General features: G+C 38.3%; 4 protein-coding genes across 5 annotated transcripts; 3 read left to right on the top strand and 1 right to left on the bottom strand.

Annotated features, from left to right (window-relative positions):
* Positions 1 to 203: 203 nt before the first annotated feature.
* LOC114517112 (protein disulfide-isomerase TMX3-like) lies at positions 204 to 4,766 on the top strand. Of its 2 annotated transcripts, XM_028536760.1 has the most exons (18): positions 204 to 255; positions 339 to 378; positions 549 to 591; positions 871 to 994; positions 1,109 to 1,154; positions 1,228 to 1,308; positions 1,388 to 1,499; positions 1,598 to 1,675; positions 1,787 to 1,853; positions 1,925 to 2,035; positions 2,174 to 2,234; positions 2,321 to 2,374; positions 2,553 to 2,609; positions 2,749 to 2,890; positions 3,032 to 3,070; positions 3,397 to 3,426; positions 3,712 to 3,978; positions 4,202 to 4,766. In XM_028536760.1, exons 1-17 carry the CDS (start codon positions 210 to 212, stop codon positions 3,949 to 3,951), a joined length of 1,371 nt encoding a protein of 456 aa, XP_028392561.1. In that variant the 5' UTR covers positions 204 to 209; the 3' UTR covers positions 3,952 to 3,978; positions 4,202 to 4,766. The 2 variants fall into 2 exon arrangements, with proteins under 2 accessions (XP_028392561.1, XP_028392560.1); XM_028536759.1 differs by having other exon boundaries at positions 3,712 to 4,764.
* A 79-nt stretch (positions 4,767 to 4,845) lies between these two features.
* LOC114517113 (beta-3 adrenergic receptor-like) lies at positions 4,846 to 7,358 on the top strand. The gene has a single exon (XM_028536761.1). It carries the CDS (start codon positions 6,147 to 6,149, stop codon positions 7,086 to 7,088), a length of 942 nt encoding a protein of 313 aa, XP_028392562.1. The 5' UTR covers positions 4,846 to 6,146; the 3' UTR covers positions 7,089 to 7,358.
* A 4,605-nt stretch (positions 7,359 to 11,963) lies between these two features.
* On the bottom strand, positions 11,964 to 13,549 carry LOC114517098 (60S ribosomal protein L13-like). Its single transcript, XM_028536744.1, has 4 exons — positions 13,506 to 13,549; positions 12,670 to 12,940; positions 12,420 to 12,593; positions 11,964 to 12,216 (listed from the first exon to the last, which is right to left on the bottom strand). Exons 2-4 carry the CDS (start codon positions 12,913 to 12,915, stop codon positions 12,001 to 12,003), a joined length of 636 nt encoding a protein of 211 aa, XP_028392545.1. The 5' UTR covers positions 12,916 to 12,940; positions 13,506 to 13,549; the 3' UTR covers positions 11,964 to 12,000.
* A 391-nt stretch (positions 13,550 to 13,940) lies between these two features.
* On the top strand, positions 13,941 to 15,556 carry LOC114517107 (uncharacterized protein RAB5IF homolog). Its single transcript, XM_028536754.1, has 4 exons — positions 13,941 to 14,185; positions 14,544 to 14,647; positions 14,763 to 14,892; positions 14,981 to 15,556. Exons 1-4 carry the CDS (start codon positions 14,090 to 14,092, stop codon positions 15,020 to 15,022), a joined length of 372 nt encoding a protein of 123 aa, XP_028392555.1. The 5' UTR covers positions 13,941 to 14,089; the 3' UTR covers positions 15,023 to 15,556.
* The last annotated feature ends 115 nt before the right edge of the window (positions 15,557 to 15,671 follow it).

The raw sequence follows: 15,671 nt of genomic DNA, 5'->3' as shown, positions 1-15,671 counted from the left end.
CACGGTCTACTATCCATGATCTCTAATGATACCATCTCTAATGGTACCATCAACCTGGGGCACCTAACATCCACATACATACACCCTGTAACGTATAATGTATAACCACTTTGGTTTTATCATATGATGTATGAACGGGGATACTCGGTGATAGGGTAAGTAAAACGTGGATAAAACAGGATAATGGTGACAAAGTGAACAGGTGCAATATGGCGGCTCTGTTTGAATTTCTTCTTCTTTCTTCGGCTTTTCTTGGTGAGCATTTAACGCTTGAATGTTTTTTAGATGTCTTGCATTCAAATTCTGTTTTAAACTGTATTTTCTGCCTTTGTGTTTAGTTGTGCAGCTACACAGCCATGTTATTAACGTGGATAATTCGTAAGTCAGTACTCCTATTTAATAGTCTATAAGTTCATTCATATGAAGTTGTGCATGATTTAATACTAGGAACCATAGTACTTGCACATGAACTTTAATAATACATTTCCCAGAAAGTGGAATTGTACAATTATGTTCACTATTTAATCCCAGTGGTTTTTATTGCTTAGCTTCAATGAAATGAAAGCAGATGGTCGTTATTGGTTTGTTGAGGTAGGCGGAAATTGTGTCTTAAAAGGCCTTAAAACAGACCTTGAATCAGACATCAAGTTGTTCCTTATTGGGTCTGCTTCTTGATACCACTCTTCTCAGTCTCTACAAATTCATAAGCAGATTGAAAGGCCTATAAACATAATAACCATGAATAATCCTCATTTCTTGAATCTTGATTACAAATTTGCCTGACTCATCACTGTTTTCAGTGAAAATTACCTCACTTTCAACTAAAAATTGCTCACTTAGTTACTGCAAATTCCGCAAAATGTTTTGTAGTTTTATGCCCCATGGTGTGGACATTGCAAACGATTGGAACCTATTTGGAAAGAAGTTGGTGCTGAGCTAGCAAAACTAAATAAAAATATTGCTGTTGCACAGGTCGATTGCACGAAAAACAGAGGTGAGAACATGAATTTGCCCTTGCATGCATGGATTAGGGGTGACTATAGTGCAAGCTGCTATGATCAATTGATGATCTTCCAAAGTGGTAATGAAGTATTATTTTGTCCCATAGCCATTGCTGAAGAAAACGGGATCCGTGGATTCCCTACAATAAAGTTGTAAGTCCAGTCATACTATTTTCATTTAGCACTCGATTTAAATTTTTACCGTATTCATGATTTCTTTCGGCAGTTTCCGTGGTAAAATCTCAGCAAGATACAATGGAGCACCGACAAAAGATGGTCTTGTTGAGTTTGCATTAAAATCTTCAAGGTTAGATAGCAGAATCAATTGTCGAAGAATTGTGCAATTGTGTTTTGAAAGCTAATGTTCATATTCCTAAACTTTTCAGGCCAATTTTGACTGAATTTAAAACATCTGAAGAGTTTGAAAAGAGGAGATTGAAGTCAGACGTCTTCTTTCTTTTTGTTAAAGATGATAGCCAGGAGTCTGAGGACTATAAGGTACCGTCTTGAGTTACCTCTTCCTAGATGCAGATATATTTGGAAGAATGACATCATGAATATATAGTAGCACTTAAGAAATGAACTTTATCTTGCAGAAAATTGTTCAAGACATTGCAGAACAAAAGATCGCCCAAGTTGTGTTCTACTCCATTGCAAGTTCATTGTTACCTGAGGTACATGTTTTAACTCATCCACACTGAAGTGTCAACTTTCTTGACTTTGGAAATAAAATTTCTCTCATTTTCAACTTTCTACATGAAAAGTATTGATTGTTGATATTTTAGAGTGTAAAGGTGGACAAAATTCCAAGTTTACTGGTGTTCAAAGATATTCAATATTACAGTTTTGAAGGTATGTACATTTTCATTGCATGTGCTCTATTAAGACAGAGCGTTGATACTAGCATTTTATTTTATTTTTAGAGAAAGGAGAACCAGTTAATAAGACCACTGTTTCCTTATGGGTTGATTCTGAGAAATTTCTTCCGTTCATGTTCGTTACAGACACTAATATTAACGAACTTGCTGACTCAGGTAACGAAGAATTATAAATTGAATTATTATAATTATAATATGAAGAATTGTGCTGTCCCCTTCCATCCATAGGAAACCCATGTTTTGCAGGATTTTTTTCCTTCATATCAAAAATAGAAATGCCATACTATTTTTTAGGCAAGAAGGTTGTCTTTTTAACGTTTTCCAAAAGCAAAGATCACAGTGAAATTAATAAAAAGTATGTAAACTCTTTAAAAGCTTGCATGATGGATGTTTTCTCCCAGAAATACTAACCAAACGGTCCAACATTTTTTCGTTTCTCAGGATGGGTGAAGTTGGAAAGAAAATAGCGTTCGAACTGTACGCAACTTATGGCAAGTAAGTTAGCTTTTACTCAAGAGGAGAAATTCATCTTCTCCTCTGCATTTCTAGAAAATTGCTCTGGAAATGTACCGATTCCCGAAATTCTGTTCCCCAAATTCTATTCAGAGATGAATTTTTTCCCCAAATTCTGTTTCCCAAATCCTATTCAGAGATAAATTTTATGTGATTTCAGAGACTTCCAATTTGCCGGCATATTTGACACCGATGTTATTGAGTCGATTATGATGAGGTAACGGGTGTTCTAATGGTTTTAATCAGAGAATTATTCTCGAAATTTCATGCAATTTTCATGAAATCATGCAAATTTTCTGTGAGACTCTCCGAAGTCAATACCAGGAGAATAACTTGCGGACGTTTCGTTTCTTTAGCTCTGTCTATGTTCCCTTTGTGCTCGTTCTTGATCCACAAACACGACATTATTACACAATGCCCGCATCAGAAATATCTGAGAGTTTTAATCAAGAACAACTGGAGGGTTTTTTGCAGAGCATTTTAGATGGAAAAGCGGTGGTAAGCAAAATATATCCGAATTCGTCGATCGTTCATGATACAAGAACAATCAAATTTAGCATAAGAAGAAGGACTAAAAGTCCACTCCTTTGTTGTTCTCCCATTGAAAAATCGAAGTTTAAAATTTACTTTCTTCTATAGGCACACGGTGGCAAAAGCTTTTTTGTGAGGATTTGGCGAGTAAGTTCGTGACACTTTTTACTTTATAGTTCCTTAGCCTTTTAACTATAGTTTGCAGGTACTTGACTAATTTCATTGTTACACACATGAAATAATAACTGGGAAACCGCAATAGGCTCAAAAGATAAATAATGTAGGCTCATACACTTAGCGTGGCTCCGTGATTTCCTAAGTGTTCTGTTGTACCAATCATCTTTGTTCCCGTGTTCCTCTATGAGGATTCACTAAATGGATTGATCATTCCTGTTCTAACCCGATTGTCCGTTTGATTTCCAATATGGCTCGTCCATCATCGAGATAACTGAACGTATTTTATTTCATTCCAGATCTGGTGGGACGTCCGAAGTTCTGCAAAGGTAAAATTTGAGTATAACTCGATTAATACCAATCTCTCAAATCTCAGGTCGAATATTAAAAACCAGTTTTCTACATCGTGAAAATATTCTGCGAAATCTAATGAAGATTCCCGTTTGGGACATGGGTGAGGTTTGGAGAGAGGCAATTTGTTAAAAATTGCAACTGCTTGTGCCATATATTGGTCTAGTCCTGTCTGTGTATTTGCATTCAGAAATCGTTGCTACGCCCGTGATTCTCGGTAGCATCGGCTTTAAGTTTTCCTATCTTTCTCATAATTTTTCCAGGAAATCTGGGCATCCAGTCCCCTCATGGCAGTGGTCATATTTGGTCTTCCGTTCCTCGTATTCGGGTTTCTCGTTGTCATGATATGTTGTCTGGAGGGTCCGTCGGATGATGAACACCAGGACACTGGGGAGCATCAAGAGGGTAACGAGGAACAACGCGAGGTAGATGGTGATGAGAGGGGTGACAGTGAGGACGCTCTTGTAGAGGATAAACAGGATGATCTCAAAAAGAACGAATGATGGGAAAGCTGATTTTAATTTTATGAGGTATGCCGTAAAATACGAGTCGTATTGTAGTAGTTTAAAGAAGGGATTTTTGTTCCGATGTTGACCCTTGACGTTCGTTGTTTGTGTTTTGGCGTCACGGATTTGTTTTCATTTCCGTTTTCGAACAATTTCAAACTTAGTCAGAGCTGGAACATTTGCAAATACCATCACGTGGGATCGCTGGAAACGCGCGCCAAAACCTAAATACTGAACTAAATTTTAGATACTTTGTTTTTGCAATATGGCGATCGCTCGAGCGTTTGGACAATTTTGGAAGTTCACAATCCACTCCATCCTGGTTAGAACACACCGAAAGAGTTATCATTCAGCGTTTATTATTCCTTAGGAGATGATAATTAAAAAACTATTTTAAATTACTTTAGTCTTATATAATAATTATAATAATCTAGAAGACCTTTGGGCGCTAAACTTGGCTAATCATGGCTAGTCAATCTCGATCATTCCTATTGATGACTTCTGCTGTTGAATTTAACTGATTTAAAATTATCCCTGAATAGCCTAGAACTTACTGTTCTGCATTTTTATTTGTTTCATTTTCAACCCTCCTCGATGTCAGTTGGTTTTTCTCAAACTGTTTTGAATGCTGACTAGTATATAGTTGTTTTTTTTATCGGCGCTTTGCAATGTCTTATTCAGTGCTTCACTTATTTTTCAACCTTCCTCGTCGCCAATAAAAAAAATCATCGTGCGTTACGCAACCGAGTTCTCGCCATGCATGAACTTTCCATGACCTCCAAACAGTTTGACATGCAAAGACGAATACTACACCAAAACAGAATCACACAGCGCCGCTGTCGTCAGTACCTGTCGGTAAAACACTGTTTTGGCTACAACGCTCGATCATGTCGGCCAAAGGTTACTTCTTTTAATTCCGAGCAATGAGAACCATATGGAAAACTGGCAGGCGACAGAACAATGAAAAATAATTTCCTCAAATACTTGTAAATTTTTTCTTTTTGGAAGATGGTATTTTGATCACAACGTTGAAATTACTGTAATCAATTTGGAGTTACTGTCATATACGCTAAAAGCTCTCGTGGTTAAATCGTGAACTGGAGTTATAAAGGAATTCTGGTAATTTGGCTTAGGATATTCTGTCCCAGGAATAGCCGGAATACGACACAGTATATACATGCAATTAAAATTCTATCAATACTTCTGAGCATCGCTTTGCACTTCGCGTGAGCTGCGTGTGTGTGTAAAATTAACTCGTTTGCAGCTGTTCCTAAGTGAAGTGTTTCAAAGTCACGTTTTGTTGTTCGAAAGTTGATTGCTGAAGTGTTGATAATTCCTTTTCTGACCGTGCCTTCCAGATTGGTAAATTACGTAATTAGCGACAGTCATATCGCGACTTCAGTGGGCAGGAGAAGATCGTCTAACTTCGTTGTTCCTTCTGAGAGTTAAAGGCGAATAGACTGGTTTCTATTTTGGTCAGTGAACTGCAGTATCTCTCGCGAGCAAACATCTCGTGCAGTGGAAGAAAAATGGCAGCTGTGGTTTATGTAAATCATATCACAGGTGGAAAAAAGTTATTTTAGTCGGAGGAAGAGTGTTTGGGAATTCAGAGGACGTCACGCCAAGTGTTGTGTGCGAGTCTTGTTTATTTCGTGTCCTGTGTGTGTTCTGGCCGCCACTTGCGTTTCCAGAGGCAAAGGAGAAACCGTCTTCTGTCGAGATTACACCTCCACAAGCTCAGTTGCATAGCTTGTAGTTGGTGTTAAAGGATCTCTGGAAATCGTTCCAGTTTCTTGCTGCTCTTCGAATTTGTTTTGACAGACGATGAAAACGTCTGGAATCTCGGAGAGAGCGTCCCGAGTCAGATCTGAGAAATTTTCATAACGTGGTTACATTAAAAGGGAAACAGCATTTATCTGATTGGGGAAATACAAGACCTCTGCGCAAAGATCTTATTCAAAAAGTTAGAGATTTAGACAGTGGTAACTGAATCCAAGTTCCTTGAGACTCTTTAATGAATTCTGCGTGATATATCCACGCCTTCCTTCAAAGTGCGCCATCTCCATATTTCCATATCTGGCTTCATGCCTATCAATTATCTAAACCATATCTTAATGTATTCAAAACCTAAACAAGCAGATGGATTAAGGTCTTAAAAACAGTTTGTTTTTCCTCGTCGGTGCAAACACAAGATGAACAGCAGCACGCCGGTTGACGCACGAAATACGACCGCGTCTGCTCAGCATAGATGCATCAACAATGTTACAATTCTTGTCGTGCTGAGCGTGGTCCAGATCATATCTGGGACGCTTTTCAACGGATTTGTGATAATTGTGTTGTCCATTGATCGCAGGCTACGTGAAGTTCCCGCCAATGTGATCTTACTCAGTTTGGCAATTTCAGACTTTCTCGCCAGTGCCGTTGTCTTACCATATCATGTGTACGTTGGAATACTTCATGTAAACGAGAATGATGTGCATCTCACCATGCTCGTCTTCTCACTAACAGTGAGTATGGTTGGAACAGTAATTTTGACGGCGGATCGATTTCTCGCGATTGTTTACCCATTACGTTACAACATATTGGTCACCATATCTCGAACACGGAATGCACTCGTTTCTAACTGGTTGCTGTCTGCAACGTACGCGTTGATATTTTGCGTGGCGATGCGTGCCCGACTCCAAGGAATCCGGTATATTTCAGCGCTTTTGAACGTTTGCGGGATCCTGACGATTCTCGTTTTGTACGCTGTTATTTTCCGCGCAGCCTGTCGACAAATCCGGTTGATAAAGTCGAACGAGGGTAACATTCGAAGGACGAGTCTCGTGGTCTTCAAGCGAACTTTAAGGTCAGCTAAAACAAGCGGAAGCATTGTGTTTCTTTTCACGGCAAGTTATTTACCACTCTGTGCACTGGGTGCTTACAACGAGGCCCGATCCGTTCCGATATCCATCTTCAATGACCATACAATATGGCTGCTGTGTTTGGCTTTCCTCAATTCCAGTGTCAATCCGCTCGTGTACTGTATGTTTTCTGAGAAATTACGGCACATAATTCTCGGATATTGGCGTCGCTTGGTGGGAATGCTGGCACGTCAGAACACGTACGATGTTCCCCCACCGTCTGTCATATAATCGGGGCTGGTTTACAATTTCTACGGAGGAAATCTTGACCCGCGCTACCGGATAGAGGTCGGCCTTTAACTTTAACGGGCAAGACTTATTATTCCAGACGATATGTCCGTGCAGGATGCTAAAAAAGAGTTGTTTTGAAATCTGACAGTCCCTTGCTACTAAAGGCCATGTTACACGGTACAATTTTTCTTGCAACTTGCAGTGCAATTCTACCTTGAAGAGATGTAAACTAGTGAAGAGTCTTCAAAATGTGAGCGTAAGATACGCCACATGGAGTGTAATAAAGACAAAAGTTTGGTAGTTGCCAAATTTACATCTCTCAAAAGAAGAATTACATTGCAAGTTGCAGGAAAAATTGTAACATGGACTTAATTACAATTACTAAATTTTTCTAATACTCTATATGCGCATATGTGAGTATGAGAAAGACCACGTGTAAATATTCTTAAATTCTGAGAAACTAGAAATCATTATCTGTGAAATATATACGAACATATTCTTAAATTCTGAGAAAACTAGAAATCATTATCTATGAATTATATATACGAACATCCTTCGGAAATGCTGTGTCAGAAGTGGAATAAATGGGTCGCCAATGAGGTCAAAAATTCCCAAGAATTAACACATTCCGATGGAGATTTTTTTATCTTTCCAAAATCCTTCTGGTTTGCGGACGAAAAAAATTCCAAAAAAAAGGAGTTCTTCGCGAATAATGGCCGATGGTTTTCTCAGATTACGAAGTCTATATTAGGAAACCGATGAACAGCCTTATAAATTAAACACAATACAAGTAATTTATTATAAGAGTTAAATGAAGCGTTCTACAATAGGCTTAAAAGATATAAATTACCGTGTAAAAAGTAAACTAAGCTAGGATATACATCAACATAAATCTGAAATATTACACTCCTATATATAGTTTGTTGAGCTCTTCTTCCCACTGGCGATGTGTTCTTGAATGAATCAATCCACTGAAATTTCTGGGACTATTTGTATATAAAACTCTATAACCATGCACATTTTGCATATATAGTTAAATCGTATAGTTAAAGCCTGGGGCCTGTTTGTTGTTCAAAAGCCGGTTAGCTTAACCGAGGGTTAACTCAAATTTTCACATCAATTTTTTTAATCGCTTGTTTATGAAGTTGAACATGTTTTTGCATAAATATTTTGTGGATCAATAGAAGTCTTATTGTAAAATCTTGAAACAGCGGTCTGACGATCTGACTGTATAAGTGGAAAATGTGCATCGCAGTGTTTTCTAAACGCATGTATTTTTTTTTTTATTAATGGCTTATCTTAAGCGTGGGAATTCACTGTGCCGCGTTGATTTCCCGTCGTGGTTTTTGCGTGAACTCGTCCTAAGATGAAGAGATGGCCGCTTCTTTGCCGTTCTGCGATGCGCTCCTTCAAACGGAAGATATTCGGCTCTTTTGTGCAGTTTAAACACAAACCACAACTGTAAATTATCTCAGTTTTGCTGATCATTCTGGGTTGATTTTACGATCAGGAGGGGGCAGTTGAGAGGTAAAATAACTGGGGGGAGGGCAAACATATTCCAACACATGCTATGCTTATAATAATAGCAAGAGTACGCCATATGAATGCCCCCGTAAATACGTCATTTTTGTTGTTTGTTTTTCTTACGTAAGTGTTTGCACCCTTTCCAAAACAGGCTATATATAGCGCATTTGCTTTTTTTTATATATTTTATTTCACAACAATCCTGTTTTCCAAACAAAGTTGAATTAATATATTATGAGGTCGGCATACAATTATAGCATTTTGCGGTCATGCATCTCAACAATCTCCTACGTCGAGAGAACAGACGTTTGTTTTTATCCTGTTAAAGCCACTAGGGGGCTATTTTTCAGCCAGGCGTGTTTTTATGCACATCCCCTCGTGCGCGGACGCATGTCAATTCTAATACGCTTATCAAGTGTCCCTAAGGCCTTGCTGTGCAAAAAATAGCAGTAGGCTTAGCCTTAGGAAGGGATTTGCACAGGATTACAGCTAAAAACACGCTTTGGAACAGGCAAGAAAGTTATTTTTGTAGTGTGATTTGTAAAAAAAGTCACGTAACGAAGTATAAGATCAGCCATTTGATAATCACTGTCGGTTATATTTTAGGGACAGTAATATAATCTATTTTTGACAACATCATAGAACACATGCCAGTGAACTGATATAACACAACTAAATTAGATCTATACAACATTATCATATATATTATAAAAGCGAGCTATCTTGGTTTTTTTCACAAAAATGAAAGCATATAAAAATGTTTAGGAAGTCACACAGTTTTTCGAAGTTTTCGCTGTGTATATCAAACGACAAATCACAGATCTCACGTCTTATGTGAAGAACGCGTACACTAACAAACCTACAAACCTTAAATCGTACACTGAATCAGTTCATATTCGATTTAGACATCAGCTATATTTTCATTAGATGCACAGGGCGTATAGCATAAACGCCCCTAAATTACTTTGTTTAGTTTTAATTAAATGTGATGATATGTTTTGTCATAAATGTAATCAGTGTACGACTTGTCATGAAAAAAAACGGTATGTTTAGTTTGCTAATCTAAACATTAGAAATCGCAAAACGGTGTCACATATACTTCATCTTTCCCGTTTTACTTCCAGAATCTGTTTTAATTTTGCTAAACGATGACGCTATCCACCGAACAGAGGTGTTTCCAAACTTTGTAAAAAGCTTTCTTGGTTAGCGAGTAATAATAACTTAGAGCTCCTAAAGGAAATATTGATACAATTAGATTTATATTAAATATCATAGATTATTCAAATCTGTTAAATAGAATGGATTGTCTATCATCGCGAACGTCCAAAAAATGAGACTTAAGAATTATTAAATTATGCATTGATAAATTTAATTTGTGTGTTAAGTGGAACATCTCTCTGCAAATAACCGCCGCCAGCGACGAAAACTCGCGCGAATTATCGTTCTAAATTTCCTAGAAAATATGAAATAGAGCAGAGGATCTGCGCACGAATTCCAAAAACAGAACGAGACTGCCCACGTTAGGAACCGGGACTTCTCTGCTAGCGGCCGCTCACTTTCCTCCACCAAAATCGCATACGTCAAAAGCGGAACAAAACTTGCAACGAGGAGAACGACGACCCGCGCGCTGTTCGCCGCGGATTTTAAACTCATCTTGAGCTCCTCCGCGTTCGTTTTACAGCCCGTTGTGATCTTTTTAATCTGTTTCCGTGCTGAGCGATAGATTCTCCAGTAGAGAAGAACTGGCAGAACCAGTGTCACCACTGCCATGTACTCCAGTACCAGGCGCAAGTCATTTCGTCCAAGAAACGAGGCCGCAAAAAGGGACAACGTAAACACTGTGGTCACCCCAACTGCCATGACAACCATTACTCGTACCTTGAGAAAGACTATCAAAGCATTGTAGCGTAGAGGGTATAGAATAGCCAGAAATCTGTCCATTGTGATCGCTAGACAGTTCAACACAGACCAAGTCGAACAAAAAGCAGCCGCGGTGCGGTATACACGAATTTCAACCAATGTTTGGCATTCATGTTGAAACATGTGAATGTGATAGGGTAGAAAAATTGTTGATGATAGAAAGTCGTTCACCATAAGACTACAAAGGATCCTGTTTGCTGGAACCTGAAGCAGCAGGCCAGAGTTTGTCAGCAGGATCAGTAAGGCCGTGCTGTTTAGCGAGATTCCGCTGAGCAACTGTACCGTGCTGATAACTGCAAGTATTGTTCGTTCAACCATGGTGAAATTAGGCGCCAATTCGCTTTCAGATGAGCACGTTGTGTTGTGGTTTGGATTAGTATCATTTTTAAATAACGATTCGTTCGAGAGCTGAGACATATTTATTATCACTGACCCACGCGTTATGGAAACATTGCTTTAAAAAAGATAGACACTGCCTTAAATAAACACACCCCTAATGAAAAACACGTACTAATGAAATACTGCGAAGACTCTATAAGATTATATATTAAGGCAGATTCACTTCGATCAAAACTAGCCTATGAATGATCGACTGTGGCTGCACTGATATATTTAATTTGAAATTATGCTTGCGATCCAATTCGGTTCATTCAATTTTGCAGTCTCGACGGTAAATATGACACAATCAATATCAACAGAAAACAGCTGTGTGACGTAATATTTCGGTTTCACTGTGTGCTTTTGAGGTAATGGCATGTTGTGAAAGATTCATGACAAAATTGAAGGCGCGGGTGGCATGACATCTTCACAGACAAAGTGCTATTTTTCATTTATTTTTTATTTCGCTATACATTGAATTAATGAGTTTACACCGTCAAAAATGTAAATTAAATTATATTCAAGATTATATAATTAATGGTTCACCTGATTAACCGTGAAACTTAAGCCGCGTTTACACTTCAGGCTTAAACCTGACCTGGACCTGGTCTAAGTAATATGTGCCACGTTCACACTGTCTTCCTTGTTGATAATATCGGATAACCAAAGTAATTGACAAAATACTTGGAAAAAGACCCAAAACACGCCGAAAAGAGGTAATACTATATGGTCCTATACAAATCGTACTGTTAGGTTAAAAAATTGTCAGGAAAGCCTGTTCACATTACCAAAATCGTGCTCCAGGTAAGATCCAGGCTACCTTCTACTGTCGGGCTGGATTTTGTGGCCTAGACCAGGTTCAGGCTGTTCACGTGTAAGCCTAGGCCTGGTCCAGGCACGTAGTGTAAACGCGGCTTACGAGAAGAGTTAAATAAGATTCGTGAAAATTACGCGAGTTTACGGCCCTAAACGAGGTGAAACCACTGAAAGGAGTTCCCAGTTCGTCCAACTCACGTTATGATATCCCAGACAATAAAACACATAGACACGAAATTCACGTTCAAAGATTTATTAACTTTCCAAAATTAATTTATTTCTTTTTCAATGCAGCTTCCTCTGCTTTTTCTTTCGCCCTCTTTTCTCGGATGCCCAACAGACGTTTGTTAGCACGTGCCATACGCATGGACTTGAATACACTGATCTTACGCTCCTCATCAGTCACCTGTCTTGCCTTGATCGGCAGTGTCATGCTTTGGATGCGCAGAATTGGTCCTTGGAGCTGATTGAACATCTCAAGTTCTGAGGCCTGGGAGAGAAGACAGTTTTGAATTAGTCTAGGGTAGAGTTTTTCTAGCTCATCTTTGACAACTTTTAACAAGCTCATGAAGTCAACAACCCTTTAGAAAACTGGCTGTACAACAGTCTCTGGAAAGACCCTTAAAAACCATGTAAGCACATTGAAATATTAGTAAAGAAAACACATCCCTTAGCTTTATAGGTAAATCTTACCTCACTATCTCCCTGTCTGGGCTTGCTTGCCTTTCTTGGGAAGATGATTAACTTGCTCTTGTACTCCTTGAGCCGCTGGACATTTGCTTGCAAGGACTCTTGGGATCTGTTCTTACGACGATGGTCAACGGCAATCCCAATGGTGGGTGCTACTTTGCGAGAGATACCAGCACTCTACAAGGAAAAAATAATGAAGGGTATTACCAGCTGGTCAACTGGTTCCTTTCTTGAAAAGTTCATTTTGTTGTACCTTGAGTTCCTCAAGGGTGAAGCCCCTGCCAGCACGCACTTTTGTATTATATCTGAATGTGGGGCATCGTACAACTGGTCTAATGGCACCAGCAACAGGTCGTGGGGCAACTTTCAAAGCCTTGCTAGCCCGGGCCTGACGGCGTCTCTTTTTGCGTCCAGGTTGGTTAAACCAGGTTTTGACGTATCGTTGCCAATCTTTGTGAAAATGGTTATTGTGAATCATATTATTGTGTTTTGGAGCCATGGTGTTGGATTATATTAAAAACCCCCTAAAACATAAACAATCAGTTCTTCAGTGATGTTTTTACACATATTTATTCAATTATTTGTGACTGTTGCCACTTTCAGGTTTTGCTCAATATTTTTGGCACAATGGCCAGTTGTTAAAATTTAGTCAAATTATTTAATTTGACTCACAGTAAATCGGAAATCAGATAAATTCTGAAGATGCACTTTAATTTTGCTGGATATCACACGTGTAGTATATGACTATAAATACGACACTATGGTATCATAAAAGTTTGTTAATTGTCGAGTATATAGGTCAAAAAGGAAACTCTCAAACTCATACGCATTGGAAATACTCTACGCCAAACTAGGTGCTGAGATTCCGTTGATATTTCTACTTTCATGAAATATAATCACAAATATGACATATTTTACCAACTGACCGAACAATTGACCAAAGATGCAAAAATTAAGATGGAAATTACCCAGGGATTTAAGAAAGGAATTATGAATATGAGGGTTGATAACGAATAGCTCTTATGGGAGAAAAAGTAGAAGAAAAGGGAATAAGATTGCAAAATAATAGAGGGATTTCGAACTACATACCCAGACCCTTTTTTCCAAAACAAAAAGAAAGATTGGAAAAAGTGGGCTTGCTTTGAATCATGGGAGGTTTGTTTCCACTTATCTCCATTGCGTTTCCCTGACAATTTTCCTTCGTTCCCTTCTTATTTTCCCTGTTTGTTTCATTCAGGAGTGGGGAAGTGGGGTGTTGATGGCAGAAGGCGTGGTTAAATATATGCTAGTGTGTTTCTGCTTGTTTATATGGCCTTCCTATACTGCCTTGGGGTGAGCATAGGGTCAAAAGTGAAAGGTAGAGTTGAACTCAAAGTCCAATGTTGTTTTTAATTTGGGGCGAGGGTACGGTAGGTTGGGTGTAGGGTCGTTAATTTTATATGTTAATGGCAGAATGCATGCCGAAATATGTCTGTTTTTCTTCTTGTTTAGAATTATGACCTTCCTATTTTGCTGTGTATAAAAGGGATCATGAATGGGAGGATATGTGTGGGATATGAGTAGGACACAGGGGGGCATGAACAAAATTAATTTATGCAGAACATGGCGGCTCAATAAGAGTAATATTTTTCCAAAATTTTTCCTTGTTGTAAAAAAGTTTGCCTGGGTCCACAATGAACGTCCAGAAACGAAAAAGGGGAATAGAAGTTGAAAAAGAAGAATCTGTCTGGAGCAAGGCATTTTCGGCTGGTTCAACCTGGGACGACAAGGTATAAACAGCAGCCGATAGATAGCAGTCTAGGACAAGTCATTTTATCAATATAATTAAGTAATAGTTAATTTTGAGTGTGGTTATTAAATGTTGAGGTCAATTTTATGGTCTGTGTATGAAAAACATATTTATATGATAATCAAACTTTGCTTACAGCATCATTAATTTCTGAAGAACAAGGGCACTGTTTAAAAGTAGAGATTCATCTATTCATTATATTGGGATATGGTGTTGTGGGCTTAGTGCCCAAATTTGACAATTTTTATGATTATATTTCAAAACTACTGGTGGTATTTGAATGTGAGAAGGATGTAGTCACTAAAGAGAGGATATTTTGTGTTTGGTATATCTTTTAGGATGAATTTCTTGATGTGATATATTGGTTAAGACAAGTTCTGGCAATAATTCTAGGAATAATATGGGCAATCATTCCTTTAAGAGGTGTTGTTGGATTAGTATTGTGAGTATTTTAATGCCTATTTCCTTTTTGTGAAGATATTTTCTTGAAATTGAGACAACCATCTGCTTCTTCGTTTAAGTTCCATTCAACTGACTGTATAACTGACTCTTCACAGGTTCGCGCTGATTAATGCCGGGGTGCTTTTTGTTTATTTTACAAACTTTCAAAAAATTGATGATGAAGAATATGGTGGTCCTATGGAGTTAACTAAAGAAGGCTTCTTTACTTCTTTTTCCTTGTTTTTGGTATACTCAATTTTTGAACATTTTTCATGCATTTCCAGTTAGTTTTTTTGAATGGATTACAAAATGCCCCCATTCCAATTATTTCTAGGTAATATGGATCATTGGCTTTACTGCATTGCATCAAGATTGACATAGGCTGTTTAAAGAGGAGTTCTTAAAGAGATGGAAAGAGAGAGAAAGGTCCAGGTCGATGCAAAGAAAGGTCTTTTGGAAGCAGTGTTTGCACTGAAATCCATCACAGTCTCAAATTACTTTTTTCAATTCAGTGCTCGTTTTTTGAAAGCTGGATAGTGAGGAAACCTCTGGTAGTGATTTTTTCAATAGCTTTGAAATTGCTTGTTGTTCTATGTTCTTGCCATATTAAGCTGTTGCTATCATCCATTGCTATCCAGCCTTCATATAACTAGCTCCTAAACTGTGAAGTTTCTGTAAATTTTAACAAACTGAATATACCTGAACAGTGCATGAACAGAGCAAATATGTAAAAAACTCAATTGTAGTATGGCTGCTCATTGTCAATGGTCAAACATTTACCTTGAAACATGCCTGTGACAAGTTGTGTGCAATGCATAAACTCTGTAATAATATGCTGTAAGAATCCCTTTTACATTCATCTTGATAGCTACCTGTTGAAACCTGACAATAAAAAGTTTTATCAAATCTATTCCTGGGCATTGATCTATGGGAAGAGTTGGGGGGCACCCCTCCAATGTGAAACACCCCTCATTCCTGCCAAAAGCCCCCAGTCTATCCTAAAACATTTTTTGTGGAACAGAGGG

Source organism: Dendronephthya gigantea, unplaced genomic scaffold, assembly GCF_004324835.1.
Source record: "Dendronephthya gigantea isolate DGI-Jeju-01 unplaced genomic scaffold, DenGig_1.0 000007F, whole genome shotgun sequence".
NCBI lineage: Eukaryota > Metazoa > Cnidaria > Anthozoa > Malacalcyonacea > Nephtheidae > Dendronephthya > Dendronephthya gigantea.
Note: the sequence above shows the minus strand (reverse complement) of the source record. Positions and strands in the feature narration are given on the sequence as shown.